At 36.8% G+C, this 21,117-nt stretch overlaps 1 protein-coding gene across 17 annotated transcripts in view; it reads right to left on the reverse strand.

Annotated features, from left to right (window-relative positions):
• The window catches only part of RPS6KA6 (ribosomal protein S6 kinase A6), a 254,839-nt gene that overhangs the window by 126,972 nt on the left and 106,750 nt on the right, over nucleotides 1-21,117 (reverse strand). For 16 of the 17 annotated variants that reach the window (XM_060408374.1, XM_060408372.1, XM_042241591.1 and 13 more), the window contains one exon: nucleotides 10,907-10,966. In XM_060408374.1, the coding sequence (XP_060264357.1) occupies nucleotides 10,907-10,966 (60 nt within the window). Of the gene's footprint in view, nucleotides 1-7,203; nucleotides 7,272-10,906; nucleotides 10,967-21,117 lie in introns of those variants that run through there. The other variant, XM_060408376.1, reaches the window with a different exon arrangement.

The raw sequence follows: 21,117 nt of genomic DNA on the forward strand, positions 1-21,117 counted from the left end.
ACCAAGAATACTATGCCCAGCAAGGCTATCATTAAGATTTGATGGAGAAATAAAAAATTTTTCAAAGAACAAAAGCTAAGAGAATTCAGTACTATCAGACTAGCTTTGCAACAAATACTAAAGAAACTCCTCTAGGTGGAGCAGCAAACCCCAAAACTACAATAGATACACACATGTAAAAGAAAAGGCAACCCAAGCACAACACAAAAATGGTGATCAAACAAAAAGAGAAAAGAATAAAACAGGAGAAGAAAAAGACCTACAAAACAAACAAACAAACAAACAACTTAAGAAAATGTCAGCAAGAAGATACATACCAGTAATTACCTTAAAGGTAAATGGATTAAGTGCTCCAACCAAAAGAATCAGCTGAATCAATACAAAAACAAGACCTGTATATATGCTGTCTACATGAGACAGACCTACCTCAGATCTAGGGACACATACAGACTGAAAGTGAGGGGTCAGAAGAAGGTAGTCCATGCAAATGGAAATTAAAAGAAAGCTTTAGTAGCAATACTCATAGCAGACAAAATACACTTTAAAATTACTATTATAAAAGACAAAGAAGGACATTACATAATGATCAGAGGATCAACTCAAGAATATATAAGAGTTGTAAATATATATGCACTCAACACAGGAGTACCTCAATGTATACAGAAAATACTAACAGCCATAAAGAGAGAAACTGACAGTAATACAAGGATAGTAAGGAACTTTAACACACCACTTTTATCAATGGACAAATGATCTAGACAGAAAATAAGTAAGGAAACACAGGCCTTAAATGACACATAAGACTAGATAGACTTAACTGATACTTATAGAACATTCAATCTAGAAGCAGTAGAATACAAATTCTTCTCAAGTACACAGGGAACATTCTCCAAGACTGACTACATGCTGGGTCACAAAGTGAGCCTTGGTAAATTTAAGAAAACTGCAAGCATATCAAGCATTTTTCTGACCAAAACACTATGAGATTAAAAATAAACTACAAGAAAAAACCTGTAAAAAATCACAAACACCTGAAGGCTAAACAACATGCTATTAAATAACCAATGGATCACTGAAGAAATCAAAGAGGAAATCAAAAAACACCAAGAGACAAATGAAAATGAAACCACAACAATCTGAAACCTATGAGATGCAACAAAAGCAATTCTGAGAGGGAAATTTATACCAATAAACACTTACCTCAAGAAACAAGAAAAATCTCAATTTACTATCCTAACCTTACAACTAAAGCAAGTAGAGAAGGAACAAACAAAACCCAAGTCAGTAGAAGGAAAGAAATCATAAGTTTAGAGCAGAAATAAATGAAAGAGAGACAATGAAAACAATAAGAAAAATCAATGAAACTAAGAGCTGGTTCTTTGAAAAGATAAAAAAAAAATTGTTAATCCTTTACTGGGATCATCAAGAAAAAAAGGGAGAGGATTCAAATCAATAAAATTAGAAATGAAAAAAAGAAAAGTTACAACTGACACCACAGAATTACAAAGGATCATAAGAAACTACTACAAGTAACTGTATGCCGATAAACTAGACAACCTGGAAGAAAAGGATAAATACTTTTGACAAAATTCAAAATCTGCTTACAAGAAAGTAGGCAAAGAGGGAATATATCTCAACATAATAAAGGCCATCTACAACAAACCTACAACTAACATTATACAACTGAACCTATAACTAACATCATACTCAATGATGAAAAGCTGAAAGTATTTTCTCTAAGATCAATACAACACAAGGATGTCCACTCTCAGCACTTTTACTCAACATAGTTTTGGACGTACTAGGTAATGCAATCAGAGAAGAGAAAGAAAGAAAAGGAATCCAAATTAGAAAAGAAATAAAACAGTCACTATGTGCAGATGACATGATACTATACATAGAAAAGCCTAAAGACACTATGAGAAAACTGTTAGAACTCATCAATGAAATTGGTAAATTTGGAGTTTACAACAGAAAGATTTCCTAGGCATTTCTATACATTAACAATGAAAGATCAGGAAGAGAAATTAAGGAAACAATCCCATTTAGCCTTGAAGCAAAAAGAATAAAATGCCTAGGAGTACTTTGGCCACCTCATGCAAAGAGTTGACTCACTGAAAAAGACTCTGATGCTGGGAGGGATTGGGGGCAGGAGGAGAAGGGGATGACAGAGGATGAGATGGCTGGATGGCATCACTGACTCGATGGACATGAGTCTGAGTGAACTCCAGAGTTGGTGATGGACAGGGAGGCCTGGCGTGCTGCGATTCATGGGGTCACAAAGAGTCGGACACGACTGAACGACTGAACTGAACTGAAGGAGACAAAAGACCTGTACTTCTAAAACTATAAGATGCTAATAGAAGAAATAGAAGATCGCACAAACAGATAGAAAGATAAACCATGTTCTTGGACTGGAATAATCAATACTATGAAAATGACTATACTATCTACAGATTCAATGCAATCCTTAAGAAATTACCAATGGCATTTTTTCACAGAACTAGAAAAAAAAATTAAATTTGTATGGAGACACAAAAGACCCTGAATAGCCAAAGGAATCCTGAGTGGTGGTGGCGGGTGGTGATGGTGGGAGGACCTTGAGGAATCAGGCTCCCTGGATTCAGACTATACTATAAAGCTATAGTCACCAACACAGCACGGCACTAGAACAAAAACAGACATATAGCTCAACAGAATCAGATTGAAATGCCAGAGATAAAGCCACACACCTACAGTCAATTAACCTATGACAAAGGAAGGAGTCAAGGTTATAAAATGGTAGAAAGACAGTTTCATCAACAAATGATGCTGGATAAGCTGGAAAGCTATATGCAAAAAATGAAACTAGAACTTCCTTTAATACGATACACAAAAATAAACTCAAAATGGATTTAAGATCTAAATGTGAGACCAGACACCATAAACCACTTAGAAGAAAACATAAGCAGGACACTCTCTGACATAAATTGAGCAATGTATTTTTCAATCCATCCCCAGAGCAATGAAAATAAAAACAGAAATAAACAAATGGGGCTTAATTAAATTCAAAAGCTTTTAAACAGCAAAGGAAATCATAAACAAAACAAAAAGACAATCTGCAGATTGGGAGAAAATATTTGCAAATGATGTGACTGACACTGCATTTGTCTCCAAAATTTATGAACAGCTCATGGAGCTTAGCATCATGGAAATAAACAACCCAAACAAAAAATGGGCATAGTGCCTAAATAGATGTTTTTCCAAAGAAGACACATAGATGATCAAGAAACATATGAAAAGATGTTGAACACTGCCATTTATTAAAGAAATGCAAATCAAAACCACAATGAATACCAACTCACACCAGCCAGAAGGGCTATCAACAAAAAATCTACAAACAGTAAATGTTGCAAAGGGTGTGGAGAGAAGGGAATCCTCCTACACTGTTGGTGGGAATGTAAATTAGTATAGCCATTATGGAGAACAGTATGGAGGTTCCTTCCAAAACTAAAAATTGAGGTACCATATGACCCTGAAATCCCACTGACGACCATATATCCAGATTAAAACATGACCCAAAAGGATAATGTGCATCCCAATGTTCACTGCAGTACTGTTTACAATAACCAAGACATGGAAGCAACCTAAATGCCCATTAACAGAGGAATGGATAAAAGAATGAAATAATGCCATTTGCAGCAACATGGATGGACCTAGAACTTTTCATACTGAGTGAAGTAAGCCAAACAGAGAAAGAGAAATATCATATGATATTGCTTATAAGCAGAATCTAAAAAGAAATGATACAAATGAATTTACAAAACAGAAACAGACTCACAGATTTAGAGAAGGAATTTATGGTTACCTGGACAGAAAGGCTCCTCTGTCCAAGGGATTTCCCAGGCAAGAATAATGGAGTGGTTTCCATTCCATTCTCCAGGAGATCTTTCCAACACAGGTACTGAACCCATGTCTCTTACATCTCCTGCACTGGCAGGCAGGTTCTTTACCAGCTGAGTCACCAGGGAAAGGGTGAGGGAAAGGGATAGTTTGAAGTTTGGGACTGAGATGTACACACCACCATATTTAAAGTAGATAACCAACAAGGACCTACTGTATAGCACTCTTCTCAACATTATGCAACAACCTAAATGAGAAAATAATAGACATACATGTGTGTATGTATATAGCTATATAGATATACAAATAGATATATAGATACACATATACAAATAGCTGTGAAAAGAAGAGAAACTAAAGGCAAAGAAGAAAAGGAAAGATATACCCATTTGAATTCAGAGTTCCAAAGAATAGCAGGAGAGATATGAAAGCCTTTCCCAGGGATCAATGCAAAGGAATAGAAGAAAACAATAGAATGGGAAAGACTAGAGATCTCTTCAAGAAAATAAGAGATCCCAAGGAATATTTCATGCAAAGATGGGCACAATAAAGGACACAAATGGTATGGACCTAACAGAAGCAGAAGATATTAAGAAGAGGTGGCAAGAATATACAGAAGAACTATACTAAGACCCAGATAATCACAATGGTGTGATCACCCATCTAGAGGCAGAATACTAGAATGCAAAGTCAAGTGGGCCTTAGGAAGCATCACTATGAACAAAGCTAGTGGAGGTGATGGAATTCCAATTGAGCTATTTCAAGTCCTAAATGATGATGCATGGTGAAATCAATACAATATTGCAAAGTAAAAAAAAGTAAAAATAATAATAATAATAAATAAATAAATGATAAATGGCTAAAAAAAAGATACGATGCAGTGAAACTGCTGCACTTAATATGTCAGCAAATTTGGAAAACTCAGCAGTGGCCACAGGACTGGAAAAGGTCAGTTTTCATTTCAATCCCAAAGAAAGGCAATGCCAAAAAATGCTCAAACTACTGCTAATTGCACTGACCTCACATGCTAGTAAAGTAATGCTCAAAATTCTCCAAGCCAGGCTTCAATAGTACGTGAACCATGAACTTCCAGATGTTCAAGCTGGTTTTAAAAAAGGCAGAGGAACCAGAGATCAAATTGCCAACATGCGCTGGATCATGGAAAAAGCAAGAGAGTTCCAGAAAAACCTCTATTTCTGCTTTATTGACTATGCCAAAGCCTTGCACTGTGCAGATCCCAACAAAATGTGGAAAATTCTTCAGGTAATGGGAATACCAGACAACCTGATCTGCCTCTTGAGAAATCTGTATGCAACAGTTAGAACTGGACATGGAACCAACAGACTGGTTCCAAATCGAGAAAGGAATACGTCAAGGCTGTATATTGTCACCCTGCTTATTTAACTTATATACAGAGTACATTATGAGAAATGCTGGGCTGGATGAAGCATGAGCTGGAATCAAAATTGCTGGGAGAAATATCAATAACCTCAGATATGCAGATGACACCACCCCTATGGCAGAAAGTGAAGAACTAAAAAGCCTCTTGATGAAAGTGAAAGAGGAGAGTGAAAAAGTTGGCTTTAAGCTCAACATTCAGAAAACTAAGATCATGGCATCCAGTCCCATCTCTTTATAGCAAATAGATTGGTGAACAGTGGAAACAGTGACAGACTTGATTTCTAGGGGCTCCAAAATTACTGCGGATGGTGACTGCAGCCATGAAATTAAAAGACACTTGCTCCTTGAAAGAAAAATTATAACCAACCTAGACATCATATTAAAAAGCAGAAATATTACTTTACCAACAAAGGTCCATCTAGTCAAAGCTATGGTTTTTCCAATTGTCATGTATGGATATGAGAGTTGGACTATGAAGAAAACTGAGGGCCAAAGAATTGATGCTTTTGAACTGTGGTGTTGGAGAAGACTCCTGAGAGTCCCGTGGACTGCAAAGAGATCCAACCAGTCCATCCTAATGGAAATCAGTCCTGAATATTCACTGGAAGAACTGATGCTGAAGCTGAAACTCCAATATTTTGGCCACCTGATGCAAAGAACTGACTCATTTGAAAAGACCCTGATGCTGGGAAAGATTGAAGGTGGGAGGAGAAGGGGACAACAGAAGATTAGATGGTTGGATGGCATCCCTGACTCAATGGACATGAGTGTGAGTAAACTCCAGGAATTGGTGATAGACAGGGGGGCCTAGTGTGCTGCAGTCCATGGGGTCACAAAGAGTAGGACATGACTGAGCGACTGAACTGAACTGAAACATCTATATGTATATCTATATATATATACATAACTGATTCACTACACTGTATAGCTAAAACTATCAAAACATTGTTAACCTGCTATATTCTAATATAATATAAAAAGTTAAAAAAGATTCAGAGACTAAAAGTATTGCTGACTTTGTGCTAACGAAATCAACAAATCATCACCTTTGGAAATTCCTAAAATACTATGCTATGCTATGCTAAGTCGCTTCAGTCATGTTCGACCCTGTGTGATCCCATAGACAGCAGCGCACCAGGCTCCTCTGCCCATGGAATTGTCCAGGCAAGAGTACCAGAGTGGGGTGCCATTGCCTTCTCCATCCTAAAATACTGGTAGCATTAAAATTATATATTTTATTTAAGGGAATAATAAGCATTCCATACAAATTTAAGAAAAATGCAAATCAAAACTACAATGCGGTATCATCTTACACCAGTGAATGGCCATCATCAAACGTTCTACAAACAATAAATGCTGGAGAGGGTGTGGAGAAAAGGGAAATGTCTAAAACTGCTGGTAGGAATGCAAACTGGTACAGTCACTATGGAGAAGAGTGTCAATATTCCTTAAAAAACTGGGAATAAAACTGCCATATGACCAAGCAATCCCACTGGTGGGCATATACTCCAAGGAAACCATCACCAAAAGAGACACATGTACTCCAGTATTCAATGCAGCACTATTCACAATAGCTAGGACATGGAAGCAACCAAGATGTCATTGGCCAATGAATGTATAAGGAAGTTGTGGTACATATACACACTGAAATATTACTTAGGTATACAAAAGAATACACTTAAGTCAGTTCTAATTAGGTGGATGAACCTAGAGCCTATTATACAAAGTGAAGTAAGTCAGAAAGAGAAAGACAAATACTGTATATTAATGCATATATATAGAATCTAGAAGGATGATACTGACGATTCTATGAACAGGGCAGCAAAGGAGACACAGGTGTAAAGAATAGACTTTTGGACTCTGTGGGAAAAGGAGAGGGTGGGATGATTTGAAAGAATAGCATTGAAACATATACATTACCATATGTAAAATAGATGACCAGTGCGAGTTTGATATTTGAAGCAAGATATCCAAAGCCAGTGCTCTGGGACAACCTAGAGGGATAGGGTGGGAGGGATGTGGGTGGATAGGGTGACACAGGTATACCTATGGCCAGTTCATGTCAATGTATGGCAAAAACCATCACAATATTGTAAAGTAATTATCATCCAAATAAAATAAATAATTCCTTTAAAAAGTGAATACAAATGGTTCAAAAGCTACCAAATATGATCATGTTTATTTTGACAACATAAAAATTTAACTCATGTCAGTCATCTACTAAAGAAGAATTCTAACATATTTTTTCTAACCTGGACAGTTTTCAGAGAAGTATAGGACTTAGGTGGTGAAATATCAGATATCTTTTACTAGTGACCTATTACTGAATACTTACCAAATGTAAAGGCTGTCTTGAGAAATGGAACAATTCTTTGTAACAAATCTAGATATATTAAAACTACATTAACTATAATTCAGCTTTGCTAATCATATGCTAGATATATAGACTGTGTGAAGCATTTTATTTAATTTTGTTTGTTTTAATTGAAGAAATCTAATGACCATGAAAGTCTACAGCTACCATAAATGAGATTTAGCAGACTGGCTATCTAAATTAGCCAAACACAAAACAGCATCAGGCCACATAGGCAATAATATATAAAGCTCAAATTTGAAGAATACTGTTTAAAGAATCTAAACATCATAGAGCAGTCTCTATAACCCACCATCATTTTTTTAAGCCAATCAGAAAAAGACACAGCTGCCAAAATCATATTGGAATAGGTGACCACAAACCCCCCACTAAAACAATCCTATGTATGAAAACATAAAAAGAGGGATGAATAATTTATATTGTTAGTGTATCTTATCACCTGTATCATTTAATTGTCACAAAACAAACGTCTAAACTATCACACAGCAAAAAATACATAACGTTTTAAGTCCAGAAAACTTAGGTCACAAATTAAATCAAATCCTTAAAAGTGATTCTAGGTGCATTGTTCACCAAAATTTTAGATTCCCCTTTCTAGCCACTGAAGTTGATTGCCTAATATAAATGACATTAGAATCCAACACTATATTTTTACTGTCTTTCCATTAAAACTATATGTCTTCTCTCATGTTTTAAAAATAATTATATTAGAGTACAATGGACTTACAATGTTGTGTTAGTTTCTGCTCTACATCAAAGTAAATCAGCTATACATGTACATATACCCACTCTTTTTTAGATGCTGTTCCCACATAGGTCATTACAGAGCACTGAGTAGAGTTCTCTTAGTAGGTTCTTATTAGTTATCTACTTTATATATAAGAGTGTGTATAGGTCAAACTCAATCTCCCAATTTATCCCTCCCCACTCTTTCCCCTTTGGTAACCATAAGTTTGTTTTCTACATCTGTGACTCTATTTCTGTTTTATAAGTAAGTTCATTTGTACCATCACTTTTAATTAAAATTAGTATTTAACTGAGTCCCTTGGACTGCAAGGAGATCCAACCAGTCCATTCTGAAGGAGATCAACCCTGGGATTTCTTTGGAAGGAATGATGCTAAAGCTGAAACTCCAGTACTTTGGCCACCTCATGCGAAGAGTTGACTCATTGGAAAAGACTTTGATGCTGGGAGGGATGGAGGGCAGGAGGAGAAGGAGATGGCTGGATGGCATCACTGACTCGATGGACGTGAGTCTGAGTGAACTCCGGGAGTTGGACAGGGAGGCCTGGGGTGCTGCGATTCATGGAGTCACAAAGAGTCGGACACGACTGAGCGACTGAACTGAACTGATAACTCTGTGTATATGTCTATGTGTTTACATTGGCTACACATGTACACATGCATAGATACATATACACACATACAAACATCTTTTCTTCCTCCTGTGGTGTGAGGCACGGTATTTTCCCACTAATTTATTAATACTAAAATGCACCCTTACTCATTACCTTTGTATTTCCTTACACTATTTTATAAACTTCCAACATAAATATTACTATGCCTTAGCCCATATGATCTACAGATAAAGCTCGATATGATTTTGGTATAAGTTTACATTTAATTATACTCAAAATTAACATAAAAATTATTACATAAATTACAAAAGCTAAAATGACAACATTTTACCTCCCACCTTGTTAACCAAAACTGATATTATTGTTACATCATCAGTATCTGCAGAGAAAGCTGATTTTTGCACAAGACATTTCAAAAGAGTGTCGGACAAACCCAATTTAAATCTCTCTGCTGGTTCCTATCTGAGAAAAATTCACTTTAACCAGTTTCTGGGGTATAAAAGACATGAAAGATGATTTTATCCACAACTATAAAAGATAAAAACAGTGTTTTCCTTATTTTCCACGTCTTTGCATCTGCACAATGCACAACTGACCTAATATGAGGCACACTGGGTCATTAAGTCTTGATTCTGCTACCTGTTAGTCTTATGGCCTAGTATAAATCACAGTAACTTCTACAGGTCTCAGGAGACTTATCTATACAATGAAGGTATTATAGAATACAATGTCTGAGTCTCCTTCCAGGTTTAAAAGAACTACAATTCTCTGACATATATCATAGAAATGATAATCAAAATATCAACATCCATGGGAATGTCTACTTTAGTCAAAAAGTACAAATGGAAGTATTAGTTGCTCAGTCATGTCCAACTCTATGTGACTCCATGGACTGTAGCCCTCTAGACTCCTCTGTCCCTGGGATTCTCTAGGCAAGAATACTGGAGTGGGTAGCCATTCCCTTCTCCAGGGGATCTTCCTGACCTAGGGATTGAACCCAGGTCTCCTGCACTGCAGGCAAAATCTCTACCGTTTGAGCCACCAGGGAAGCCTACTTAAGTCAGACCCTTCCTAAAATCTTAAGAACACTCTTCTATGTAATGAGATCTTGTAAAATGTGAGACTAAGATTACACTCCTTGCATAGCATGGTCTAATATTAAATAGTTAAGCAGTCTTTTAAAATAGTTAGAAATTTCTGAAATAATTTACATGCAATTCTTTTTGAAAACCAGGTAATAGATATCAAATGAACTCAGGTTATCCTTTTAGTTAAGTATTTTCATGTTAGATCTCCTTTCTACCCTATAGTTAAACACACAGTCTTGTTTAATTCAGAGGACTCTGAATTTTAATCCAGTTACTCATATATTGGCAATAAATATTTCATCTGTTAAACTTAAAATGGGTAAATTTCATGGCATATAAATTATGCTCCAATAAAGTTTTTAAAAAATTTACAGATAAGAATTTCTACCAAACATCAACATGAATCCTCCAATTAAAATAAATAAATTTATATTTAAAAAATAAAATAAATAAGCTGCAAGGATATATTGTACAAGACAGAGGATATAGCCAATAGTGTGTAATAAGTATAAATGGAGTATAATCTATAAAATTTTTGGATCACTATATTATATACCTAAACTAATATTATAAATCAATTATACTTATACCTCAATTAAAATAAACAGTCCACAGTGCTTAAAAAACAAATTTCTTCCAAGAAAATCTGTCCTATACTTTGAACTACTGCTATTTTATTAAGAATTGGATTTGCTTATTAACTCACCTAAATACATTTCTTTAACTGACATAAGATTATCTCCTTTCATACTATTCTTTGCCCTTATATTTGAAAAATGTAGCTTAATAATGTGAGTACTTACTTGGCAAGAATCTGCTTCTCCCTCTTCCATTGGCTCATCGACCATTTTAAGACCATTCACCTGAAAAATATTGTTCAAAACTGAAGTTCAAGAGTACGAGAACAAGAGTAGTAACTAAGAAAAAAATACAACCCTAAGCTGCCCTTCACAATTTAACAAGACCCACATTTAAGGAAACACAAAAGGACAAAGAACACATAGAAAGTAGTTAGAAAAGGAACATTATTAATATGATTTCTGGGTTATCTTTAAAAATTCTTGACTTTCAAAGCTGTGTATTTCATTTCATATTGTTTAGAGCTTTGTTATGATTAATGAATATATACTAAACATATGACCTGTTTACTTTCATTAGGACTGTTCAAAATCAAATATTTATAAGACAGAAAAAAGTGCCTCAGAGGAAATTTATTGTGAGGATATAGTCTAAGTAAATAAGGACGGGAAAGGTATCATATAATTACACTGTTGTGAATTCCTTTCCTTTCAATAAGTTCAATTAAATTTTGAATTACTTTACAGAAGATATAATGAAGTATAGGAGAAAAATATAAATGGCCAAGGAAACAAAATTATTTCAATATACAAAGTTCAGTGGGTAATAATACTCTTCAAGCAATACCTCAGAAAGGACTAAGCATGAAGCACTTAGATTAAGGGTCTGCAAGCTGTAGTCCATGGTCCAAACTGGCCCACTGTTTTTATAAATAACAGTTTACTGGAACACAGAGACATCCATTTGTTTCCATATTACCTATGGCTGCTTTCTCACTTCAACAGAAGTATTGAACAGTTCACAGAGAACCTATGTCTGCAAAGCCTAAAATATATACTATTTGGCCCTTTACAGAAAAACTCTGTCAACCACGGGTCTCTTAAATAAGATATTTGAAAATTAAGCAACAGCAAGATGGCCTAAAAATTAAATTTTACCATTGTCTATTTATAAGAGTCCTCAATTTTTTTTTAATTAAAAAGAGAAGAAAGTAAACTAAACTAAATAGAGCTTCTGGTGACAGCCAAGATGGAATAAGACTATCTCTCCTCTGATTATTAACTAAAAACTGGACAAAACATAAAAAGCAACTACCTGAGGCCTTTAAAAACTAAATAAGAACAAGCAGATTAGAGGGGGAAATCAAAACTTGAATAATAACTCGTACTCTAGTGAGTTTCTTGGGTTTATTTTCTACCTTTATTTCTTGATTTTTACCCAAGGATAGACTGAGTCATGGAACTACATGAAGAAAAGTTCGAGAGGACAAGAAAAAGACATAGTTTTCAGCTGGTGAGGATAAAGAAAACCTCAATTTTATTTCCCCACTCTTGTTTTTCTTTTTTGATTATCATTCTCGCTCCAAGGCAAGCCTCATTCATGAGAAAACCTCTGTCTCTGGAGGAACCAGAAAAAGAGGTGCCTATAAGAATATTATAGGGGGTAATACTTGTTTTTCTTCACTCTCTCCTTCATTTCACCCCAACAGTGCAAAGCTACGTAACAGCATGAAAGGCTAAGACTGAGATAAACTCAAATTTCTGGTCAGAGGAACAAGAATAAAAGGTCCTTGCCAATTGGTGAATCCATAAAAGAAATCACAGAGATGATAGGATGGGAAAAGGAGATTTCTTAATACTGTGTATGAACAGACACAAGTCCTGGTCTCAACAACAAACTGCACGTATGTGGAAAAGAATCAGAGAAGTCTAACAAAGGCTTTGAAAACTGAACTGCTCAAGCCTCAGACTAAACCACTGAGTTAGCAAAGGCACTGTGTGGCACATGCCATCATGCTGACCCAAACACTCTGAAAACATATTTAACACAGGAACCATCAACCAGAGAGGGTGAGACAGAACTTCGGAGTCTGAATCTAACCACACTGAATGCTGAAACAATCAAAATCAACAGATTTCAATTCCAGGATAACACCAATGTTGAAATATCTGACAAGCACTTTAAGCAGCTATTATAATTATATTCTTTGGATTAAAAATAAACACACCTGAATGGGAAGGTTTAAAGTTATAGGCAGAGAAAAAGAAACTATAAAATAATCAAATATAAATAACTTTAGAAAAAAATATTATAATGTATGAGTTCAGTTCAGTTCAGTTTAGTCTCCCAGTCATGTCCAACTATTTGCAGCGCCAAGGACTGCAGCATGCCAGGCCTTCCTATCCACGACCAACTCCCAAAGCTTACTCAAACTCATGTCCATCAAGTCCGTGATGCCATCCAGCCATCTCATCCTCTGTCGTTCCCTTTTCCACCTTCAATCTTTCCTAGCATCAGGGTCTTTTCAAATAAATCAGTTCTTCACATCAGGTGGCAAAAGTATTGGTGTTTCAACTTCAGCATCAGTCCTTCCAGTGAATATTCAGGACTGATTTCCTTTAGGGTGGACAGACTGGATCTCCTTGCAATCCAAGGGACTCTCAAAAATCCTCGCCAACACCACAGTTCTAAAGTATCATTTCTTCAGTACTCAGCTTTATTTATATGCTAACTCTCACATCCATATATGACGACTGTAAAAACAATAGCTTTGACTAGATGGACCTTTGTTGGCAAAGTAATGTCTATGCTTTTTAATATGCTGTCTAGGTTGGTCATAACTTTTCTTTCAGGGGTAAGTGTCTTTCAATTTCATGGCTGCATTCATCATCTGCAGTGATTTTGGAGCCCCCAAAAATAAAGTCTGCCACTGTTTCCATTGTTTCTCCATCTATCTGCCATGAAGTAATGGGACCAGATGCCATGATCTTAGTTTTCTGAATCTTGAGCTTTAAGCCAACTTTTTCACTCTCCTCTTTCACTTTCATCAAAAGGCTCTTTAGTTCTTCGCTTTCTGCCATAAGGGTGGTGTCATCTGCATATCTGAAGTTACTGATTATTTCTCCTGGCAATCGTGATTCCAGCTTGTGCTTCATCCAGCCCAGAGTTTCTCATGATGTACTCTGAATGTAAATTAAATAAGCAGGGTAACAATATACACACTTGATGTATTCCTTTCCCTATTTGGAGTTTCCCAGTTTTTTGTTCCACGTCCAGTTCTAACTGTTGCTTCTTGACCTGCATACAGATTTCTCAGGAGGCAGGTCAGGTGGTCTGGGATTCCATCTCTTGAAGAATTTTCCACAGCTTGTTGTGAAGCAGAAGTAGATGTTTTTCTGGAACTCTCTTGTTTTTTCAATGACCAACAGATGTTGGAAATTTGATCTCTTGTTCCTCTGCCTTTTCTAAATCCAGCTTCAACATCTGGAAGTTCACAGTTCATATACTGTTGAAGCTGGACTTGGAGAATTTTGAGAATTACTTTGCTAGCATGTGAGATGAGTGCCAATTGTGTGGCAATTTAAACATTCTTTGGCATTGCCTTTCTTTGGGATTGGAATGAAAACTGACTTTTTTCAGTCCTGTGGCCATTGCTGAGTTTTAGAAAACTTGCTGGCATATTGAGTGCAGCACTTTCACAGCATCATCTTTTGGGATTTGAAGTAGCTCAACTGGAATTCCTTCACATCCATTAGCTTTGTTCGTAGTGATGCTTCCTAAGGCCCACTTGACTTCGTATTCCAGGATGTCTGGCTCTAGGTGAGTGATCTCACCATCATGGTTATCTGGATCATGAAGATCTTTTTTTGTATAGTTCTTCTGTGTATTCTTGCCACCTCTTCTTAATATTTATTGCTTCTGTTAGATTGGCACCATTTTGTCATTTATTGTGCCCATCTCTGCATGAAATATTCTCTTGGTATCTCTCATTTTATTGAAGAGATCTCTAGTCTTTCCCATTCAATTTTTTTCCTCTATTTATTTGCACTGATCACTGAGGAAGGTTTTCTTACCTCTCCTTGCTGTCCTTTGAAACTCTGCATTCAAATGGGTATATCCTTCCTTTTCTCCTTTGCCTTTCATTTCTCTTCTTTTCACAGCTATTTGTAAGGCCTCCTCAGACAACCATTTTGCCTTCTTGCATTTCTTTTTCTTGCAGATGGTCTTGATCCCTGCCTCCTAGACAATGTCATGAACCTCTGTCCGTAGTTCTTCAGGCACTCTTTCAGATCTAATCCCCTGAATCTATTTCTCGCTTCCACTGTATAATCGTAAGGGATTTGATTTAGGTCATACCTGAATGATCTAGTGGTTTCCCATACTTTCTTCAATTTAAGTCTGAATTTGGCAATAAGGAGTTCATCATGTGAGCCACAGTCTTCTTTTTGCTGACTGTATAGAGCTTCTCCATCTTTGGCTGCAAAGAATACAATCAATCTGATTTTGGTACCGACCATCTGGTGATGTCCATGTGTAGAGTCTTCTCTTATCTTGTTGGAAGAGGGTGTTTGCTATGACCAGTGTGTTCTCTTGGCAAAACTCTATTCGCTTCTGCCCTGCTTCATTCTGGACTCCAAGGCCAAATTTGCTACTTTTGCATTCCAGTCCCCTATAATGAAAAGGACATCTTTTGGGGGTGTTAGTTCTAGAAGGTCTTGTAGGTCTTCATAGAACCGTTCAACTTTAGCTTCTTTAGCATTACTGATTGGGGTATATACATGCGTTACTGCGATATTGAATGGTTTACCTTGGAAACAAACAGAGATCATTCTGTTCTTTTTGAGATAGTATCCAAGTCCTGCCTTTCATACTCTTTTGTTGACTATGATGCTACTCCATTTCTTCTAATGGATTCTTGCCCACAGTAGTAGATATAATGGTCATCTGAGTTAAATTCACCCATTCCAGTCCATTTTAGTTTGCTGATTCCTAAAATGTTGATGTTCACTCTTGCCATCTCCTGTTTGACCATTTCCAGTTTGCCTTGATTCATCACCTAACATTCCAGGTTCCTATGCAATACTGCTATTTATAGCATCAGACTTTACTACCATCACCACTCACATCCACAACTGGGCGGTGTTCTTGCTTTGGCTCTGTCTCTTCATTCTTTCTGGAATTATTTCTCCACTGATTTTCAGTAGCAAACTGGACACCTACCGACCTGGGGAATTCATCTTTCAGAGTCCTATCTTTCTGCTGTTTCATACTGTTCGTGGGCAATTCAATAATGGCAATTCAATTCATATTAAATGTTAAAGGGAAAGTCTTTAGAGATAGGAAGTATATTAGTGGTTCCTTAGGGCTAGAGGACGGGGAGATGCAGATAACAACTACAAGGTAGATGGTTTCTTTTTGATGTGACAAAAAATGTTCTAAAATTGACTGTGGTGATGGTTACACATATCTGTGAATACTGTATACTAAAAACCATAAGGCTGTGCATTTTAAGTGGGTGAATTATGTTTCCATAAAGCTGTCTTTTTTAAAATGGCTGGGAATTTCCCAAATTTGGTAAAAGACATAAATTTATAATTTCAAGAAGCTCAGGGAAACCCAAAAGGTAAAATTAAAGAAAGCCATCCCAAGACGTATCTTAATTAAACAACACTAAATCAAAAGAAGTTTCTAAAGCAATGAGAGAAAAACACATTACATAGACATCACATTGAATAACAGATTTCCCTTTTTTAAAAAATATTTCTTATGAGACATCATGGACATTGAAAGACAGTAAGAATATTTACCTGAGATAAATGGAAACTTATGTTAACACAAAAATCTATTCATGAATGTATATAGCAGCTTTGTTTCTAACTGCTTTAAAGAAACAGTCCAGATATCCTTCAACATGGAGAAAAAATAGAATACCATTCAGCAATGAAAAGTGGAATACTACCCAGCAACACATAAAGAACAATCTACTGATATATTCAACAATATAGATGAATCTGAAATACATTATACAATTAATGGTAAGAAAACAGCCTCAAAAGCATACACACTGTATGATTCTATTTATCAGATATTATGGAAAAGGTAAAATGATAAGGCATGGAGAAGGGATTAGCAATTGTCAGAGTTTAGGCCTAGCGGTAGGCAGCAATGAGAATTGAGGTCAGGGGATGATGGGAGTAATCCGACTGTGGTGGTGGTTACACAACTCTATTCATCTCAGAACCTTACATGAAAAAGAGTGAATTTTACTGTATGTAAATTTGAAAATAAACTTATTAAAGAGTAATTTACCCAGCATTATTTACTTGACTAGCATCTTTATTAAAAAAAAAAAAAACTCAACAAAAAACAAATAAAATCATCAACAATCCTTATCTTACTTGATCTTACATGTCACTGCTGACCAACCACTCCCTCCTGTTTGAGTTTTTTAAAACCGTACTTTCATTTCCTTTTACTCAAATTTCTTTGCTCTTTTCAGTATCTTTGAAAACTTGTAGGTCCTCAGGAAATGGACTTGGGCCACAATTTCATCTCACTTCACATCTGTCCCCAGATAGATAATTTACTGACATGATTCACATTTACTCAGACACTACTCTTCTGAGCTCCTGATCCATATATTCAACTGCCTACTTGACATTTCCACTTGCTCATCTGTCTTTCAAAAAAATAAATAATATAAAAACAAATTAGTGATCCCCCTCCAACACACATACATCTTTCCTCCAGGGCAATAGCACCACTATTTGTTGTCTTAACTCAAAAGCACATATAGACTATGGGGGATGAAAGAATGGTAATGAATTCATGACCAGCATATAGGAAGAGATACATTCAGCAAGAGTCCACAAAACAATATTAGGACAGAATCCTGATATGTGAAATTTTATGACAAAATTACTTTCAGATTATCCATTTTTTAAAAAGGTAATACTGCACTCCTCTGTTACCTCAGTCGCTGGTTACTTCCAATTCATACCATCTTATGATTAATTTAGCATGAACCTGTGTGCCTGAAGTGACTACAAATAAAATTAATTTGAATGAGTTAAAAAGATGACTATATCCTAAAAACCAACACAGTCTACATAAATAGGCTTTAAAAAGAAAATACTCCAGTACTCCCACCTCATCTACCTTCAACAAGATACCAGGTTTTCAACATAAGAATATTCATTTCTCCAAAGGACTTTAGTATTCAGTGATATTTATTGTAACAAGTAATATTTATCTGCATGAAAACATTTTCAGAATTCTCTGGGTCAATAAACCTTTATTTCAAGAACAAAATTTATATTTTGAAAAAACAAGCAGATATGCTGTTTCCCCCAATTAAATGCTGCTGCTAAGTCACTTCAGTCGTGTCCAACTCTGTGCAATCCCATAGACGGCAGCCCATTAGGCTCCCCCATACCTGGGATTCTCCAGGCAAGAACACTGGAGTGGGTTGCCATTTCCTTCTCCAATGCATTAAAGTGAAAAGTGAAAGTGAAGTCGCTCAGTCGTGTCCGACCCTCAGCGACTCCATGGACTGCAGCCTACCAGGCTCCTCCACCCATACGATTTTCCAGGCAAGAGTACTGGAGTGGGGTGCCATTGCCTTCTCTGAATTAAATGCAAAGCAGGGAATTAAAAAAATTCCCTACAGAAGATTCTGAAAGCTAACCAACAATTACAAAGATACTAATAATTTACTTAAATACTCAAGTCCAAGTGAGTACATCAAAGCCCAGTGAATAATTTTTTTAAATTATTTTCAATTTCTCAAAAAATAATTAAATAAATCACTTTAAAAGATTCTGAACAAACAGAAATACTAAACTTGAGTCACAGTACTCATCTGATCTCAGAAAATCACATAGGTAACCAAAAAAATATCATTTTCTCACTAATAATCACAAAAGTACCTCATCATGGAAAATTAAACTGACAAAATATATTTTCCCTTCAGATCCTTAGAATTGGAGGTAGTGTGGGAAAATGAATGCATAAGTGCACAGAGCTTTTAAAAAGACTGTAATCTGATCATGATTAACACTATTAAGCATATATCTGTTTCTCAGTGTTAAATTTGAGAAGTTCATGACTTGGTACTGACAAGAATACTGAACAAAGATGCAGAAACATAAATTATGCAAGGAAGGTAAAAAGTAAGTGAGAAGCATGGAAAATGTAAATCACTAACAAAACATACACAGCTTCCCTGGTGGCTCAGATCTTAAAGAATCTGCCTGCAATGCAGGATATTTGGGTTCAATCCCTGGGTCAGGAGGATCCCATGGAGCAGGGCATGACAACTCACTCCAGTATTCTTGCCTGGAGAATTCCAGCAACAGAGGAGCCTGGTGGGCTACAGTCCACAGGGTTGCAAAGAGTCGGGCATGACTGAAGTCACTTAGCACACACAACAAAACATAAATATTCACAACAAATTTGACAGTATTATAAACTTTCAAGTAGTCTCCAGGATCACCAAATTCCACCTAAAAAACAAAAGCACTATATTTATATAGTACCTAGTGTTAAAAAGGAGATCTAGCCAGTCCATTCTGAAGGAGATCAGCCCTGGGATTTCTTTGGAAGGAATGATGCTAAGGCTGAAACTCCAGTACTTTGGCCACCTCATGTGAAGAGTTGACTCATTGGACAAGACTCTGATGCTGGGAGGGATTGGGGGCAGGAGGAGAAGGGGACGACAGAGGATGAGATGGCTGGATGGCATCACTGACTCAATGGACTTGAGTCTGAGTGAACTCCAGGAGTTGGTGATGGACAGGGAGGCCTGGCGTGTTGCGATTCATGGGATCGCAGAGTCAGGCATGACTAAGCAACTGGACTGACTAACTGACTGGACTTCTTCTGGACTAAAGAAAACATACCTTTTCCAAGCAATGAATGAGATTTGTTCCATAACCAATAGAAAGTAAAGAACAATGTTACCCTCCAATCCAAACTCTACAGTAACTTCCCTCTTTTTCCTATAAAAATTCCTGCTACTTTCTTTCAGTGAGACAATATTCAGTGTTCCTCCAGAACCTGTGATCCCTTAATTGGAATTGTATTTCCACAAATAAACTTTTTTTTTTTGGCTTCTTTACATTTCATGGTACTTTTGATGTCAAAAGTGGGATCCAAAACAGTCTTCCTCCCATCTCCAAGCCACAATGGATTTAAACAAGTTACTTGCAGAGCCCCTTATGCTCTGTCACCTCCCCAGCAGTACTGAGTCTGAGTGATAAGTCTTCTAAGTCCCGAACTTCCGTCCTAGGTTGAGGATGAGGCCCTTATTCTTGGTGGCTTCTTTGATCAACTGTTTGCTCCCTTTTGTTTAGTACACTATAATGGGATGGTCAATGTCTAAGACTGTTATGGGGGAGGATTCTCACACATCTGGGACTCTTGCTGGGTAACTGAATAAAAAGTATGGCACCACCCCTTATGCTTGGCTAGGTAAACGGCAATGGTATACCAGAGACGACACAAAATTTATCTGGTCAAAATGGGTAACTTCTGAAATTTCAAAATTGGGCTTTTTGTGCACAATTAGAAACTAGACGGAGATAACGTAAAATTTATCTGTTCACAATGGGAAACTTCTGAAATTTCAAAATTGGTCTTTTTTCTGCACAATTAGAATCTAAAAGGTTTCAGTGCAGTTCAGTCACTCAATCTTGTCGGACTCTTTGTAACCCCATGAACCGCAGCACACCAGGCCACCCTGTACAGCACCAACTCCCGGAGGCCACTCAAACCCATGTCAGTGATGACATACAGCCATCTAATCCTCTGTCATCCCCTTCTCCTCCTGCCCTCAATCTTTCCCAGCATCAGGGTCTTTCCAATGAGTTATCTCTTCACATCAGGTTGCAAAGTACTGGAGCTTCAACTTCAATATCAGTCCTTCCAATGAACACCCAGGACTGATATCCTTAAGGATGAACTCGTTGGATCTCCTTGCAGTCCAAGGGACTCTCAAGAATCTTCTCCAACACCACAGTTCAAAAGCATCAATTCTTTTGTGCTCAGCTTTCTTCATAGTCCAAATCTCACATCCATACATGACCACAGGAAAAACCATTGCCTTGACTAGACGGACCTTTGTTGGCAAAGTAATGTCTCTGCTTTTGAATATGCTATCTAGGTTGGTCAAAATTTTCCTTCCAAGGAGTAAGTGTCTTTTAATTTGATGGCTGCAATCACCATCTGCACTGATCTGGGAATCGAGAAAAATAAAGTCAGCCACTGTTTCCACTATTTCCCCATCTATCTCCCATCAAGTGATGGGACCGGATGCCATGATCTTCATTTTCTGAATGTTGAGCTTTAAGCCAACTTTTTCACTCTCCTCTTTCAATTTCATCAAGAGGCTCTTTAGGTCTTCTTCAATTTTTGCCATAAGGGTGGTGTCATCTGC

Source organism: Ovis aries, chromosome X (genome assembly GCF_016772045.2).
Source record: "Ovis aries strain OAR_USU_Benz2616 breed Rambouillet chromosome X, ARS-UI_Ramb_v3.0, whole genome shotgun sequence".
Taxonomy (NCBI): domain Eukaryota; kingdom Metazoa; phylum Chordata; class Mammalia; order Artiodactyla; family Bovidae; genus Ovis; species Ovis aries.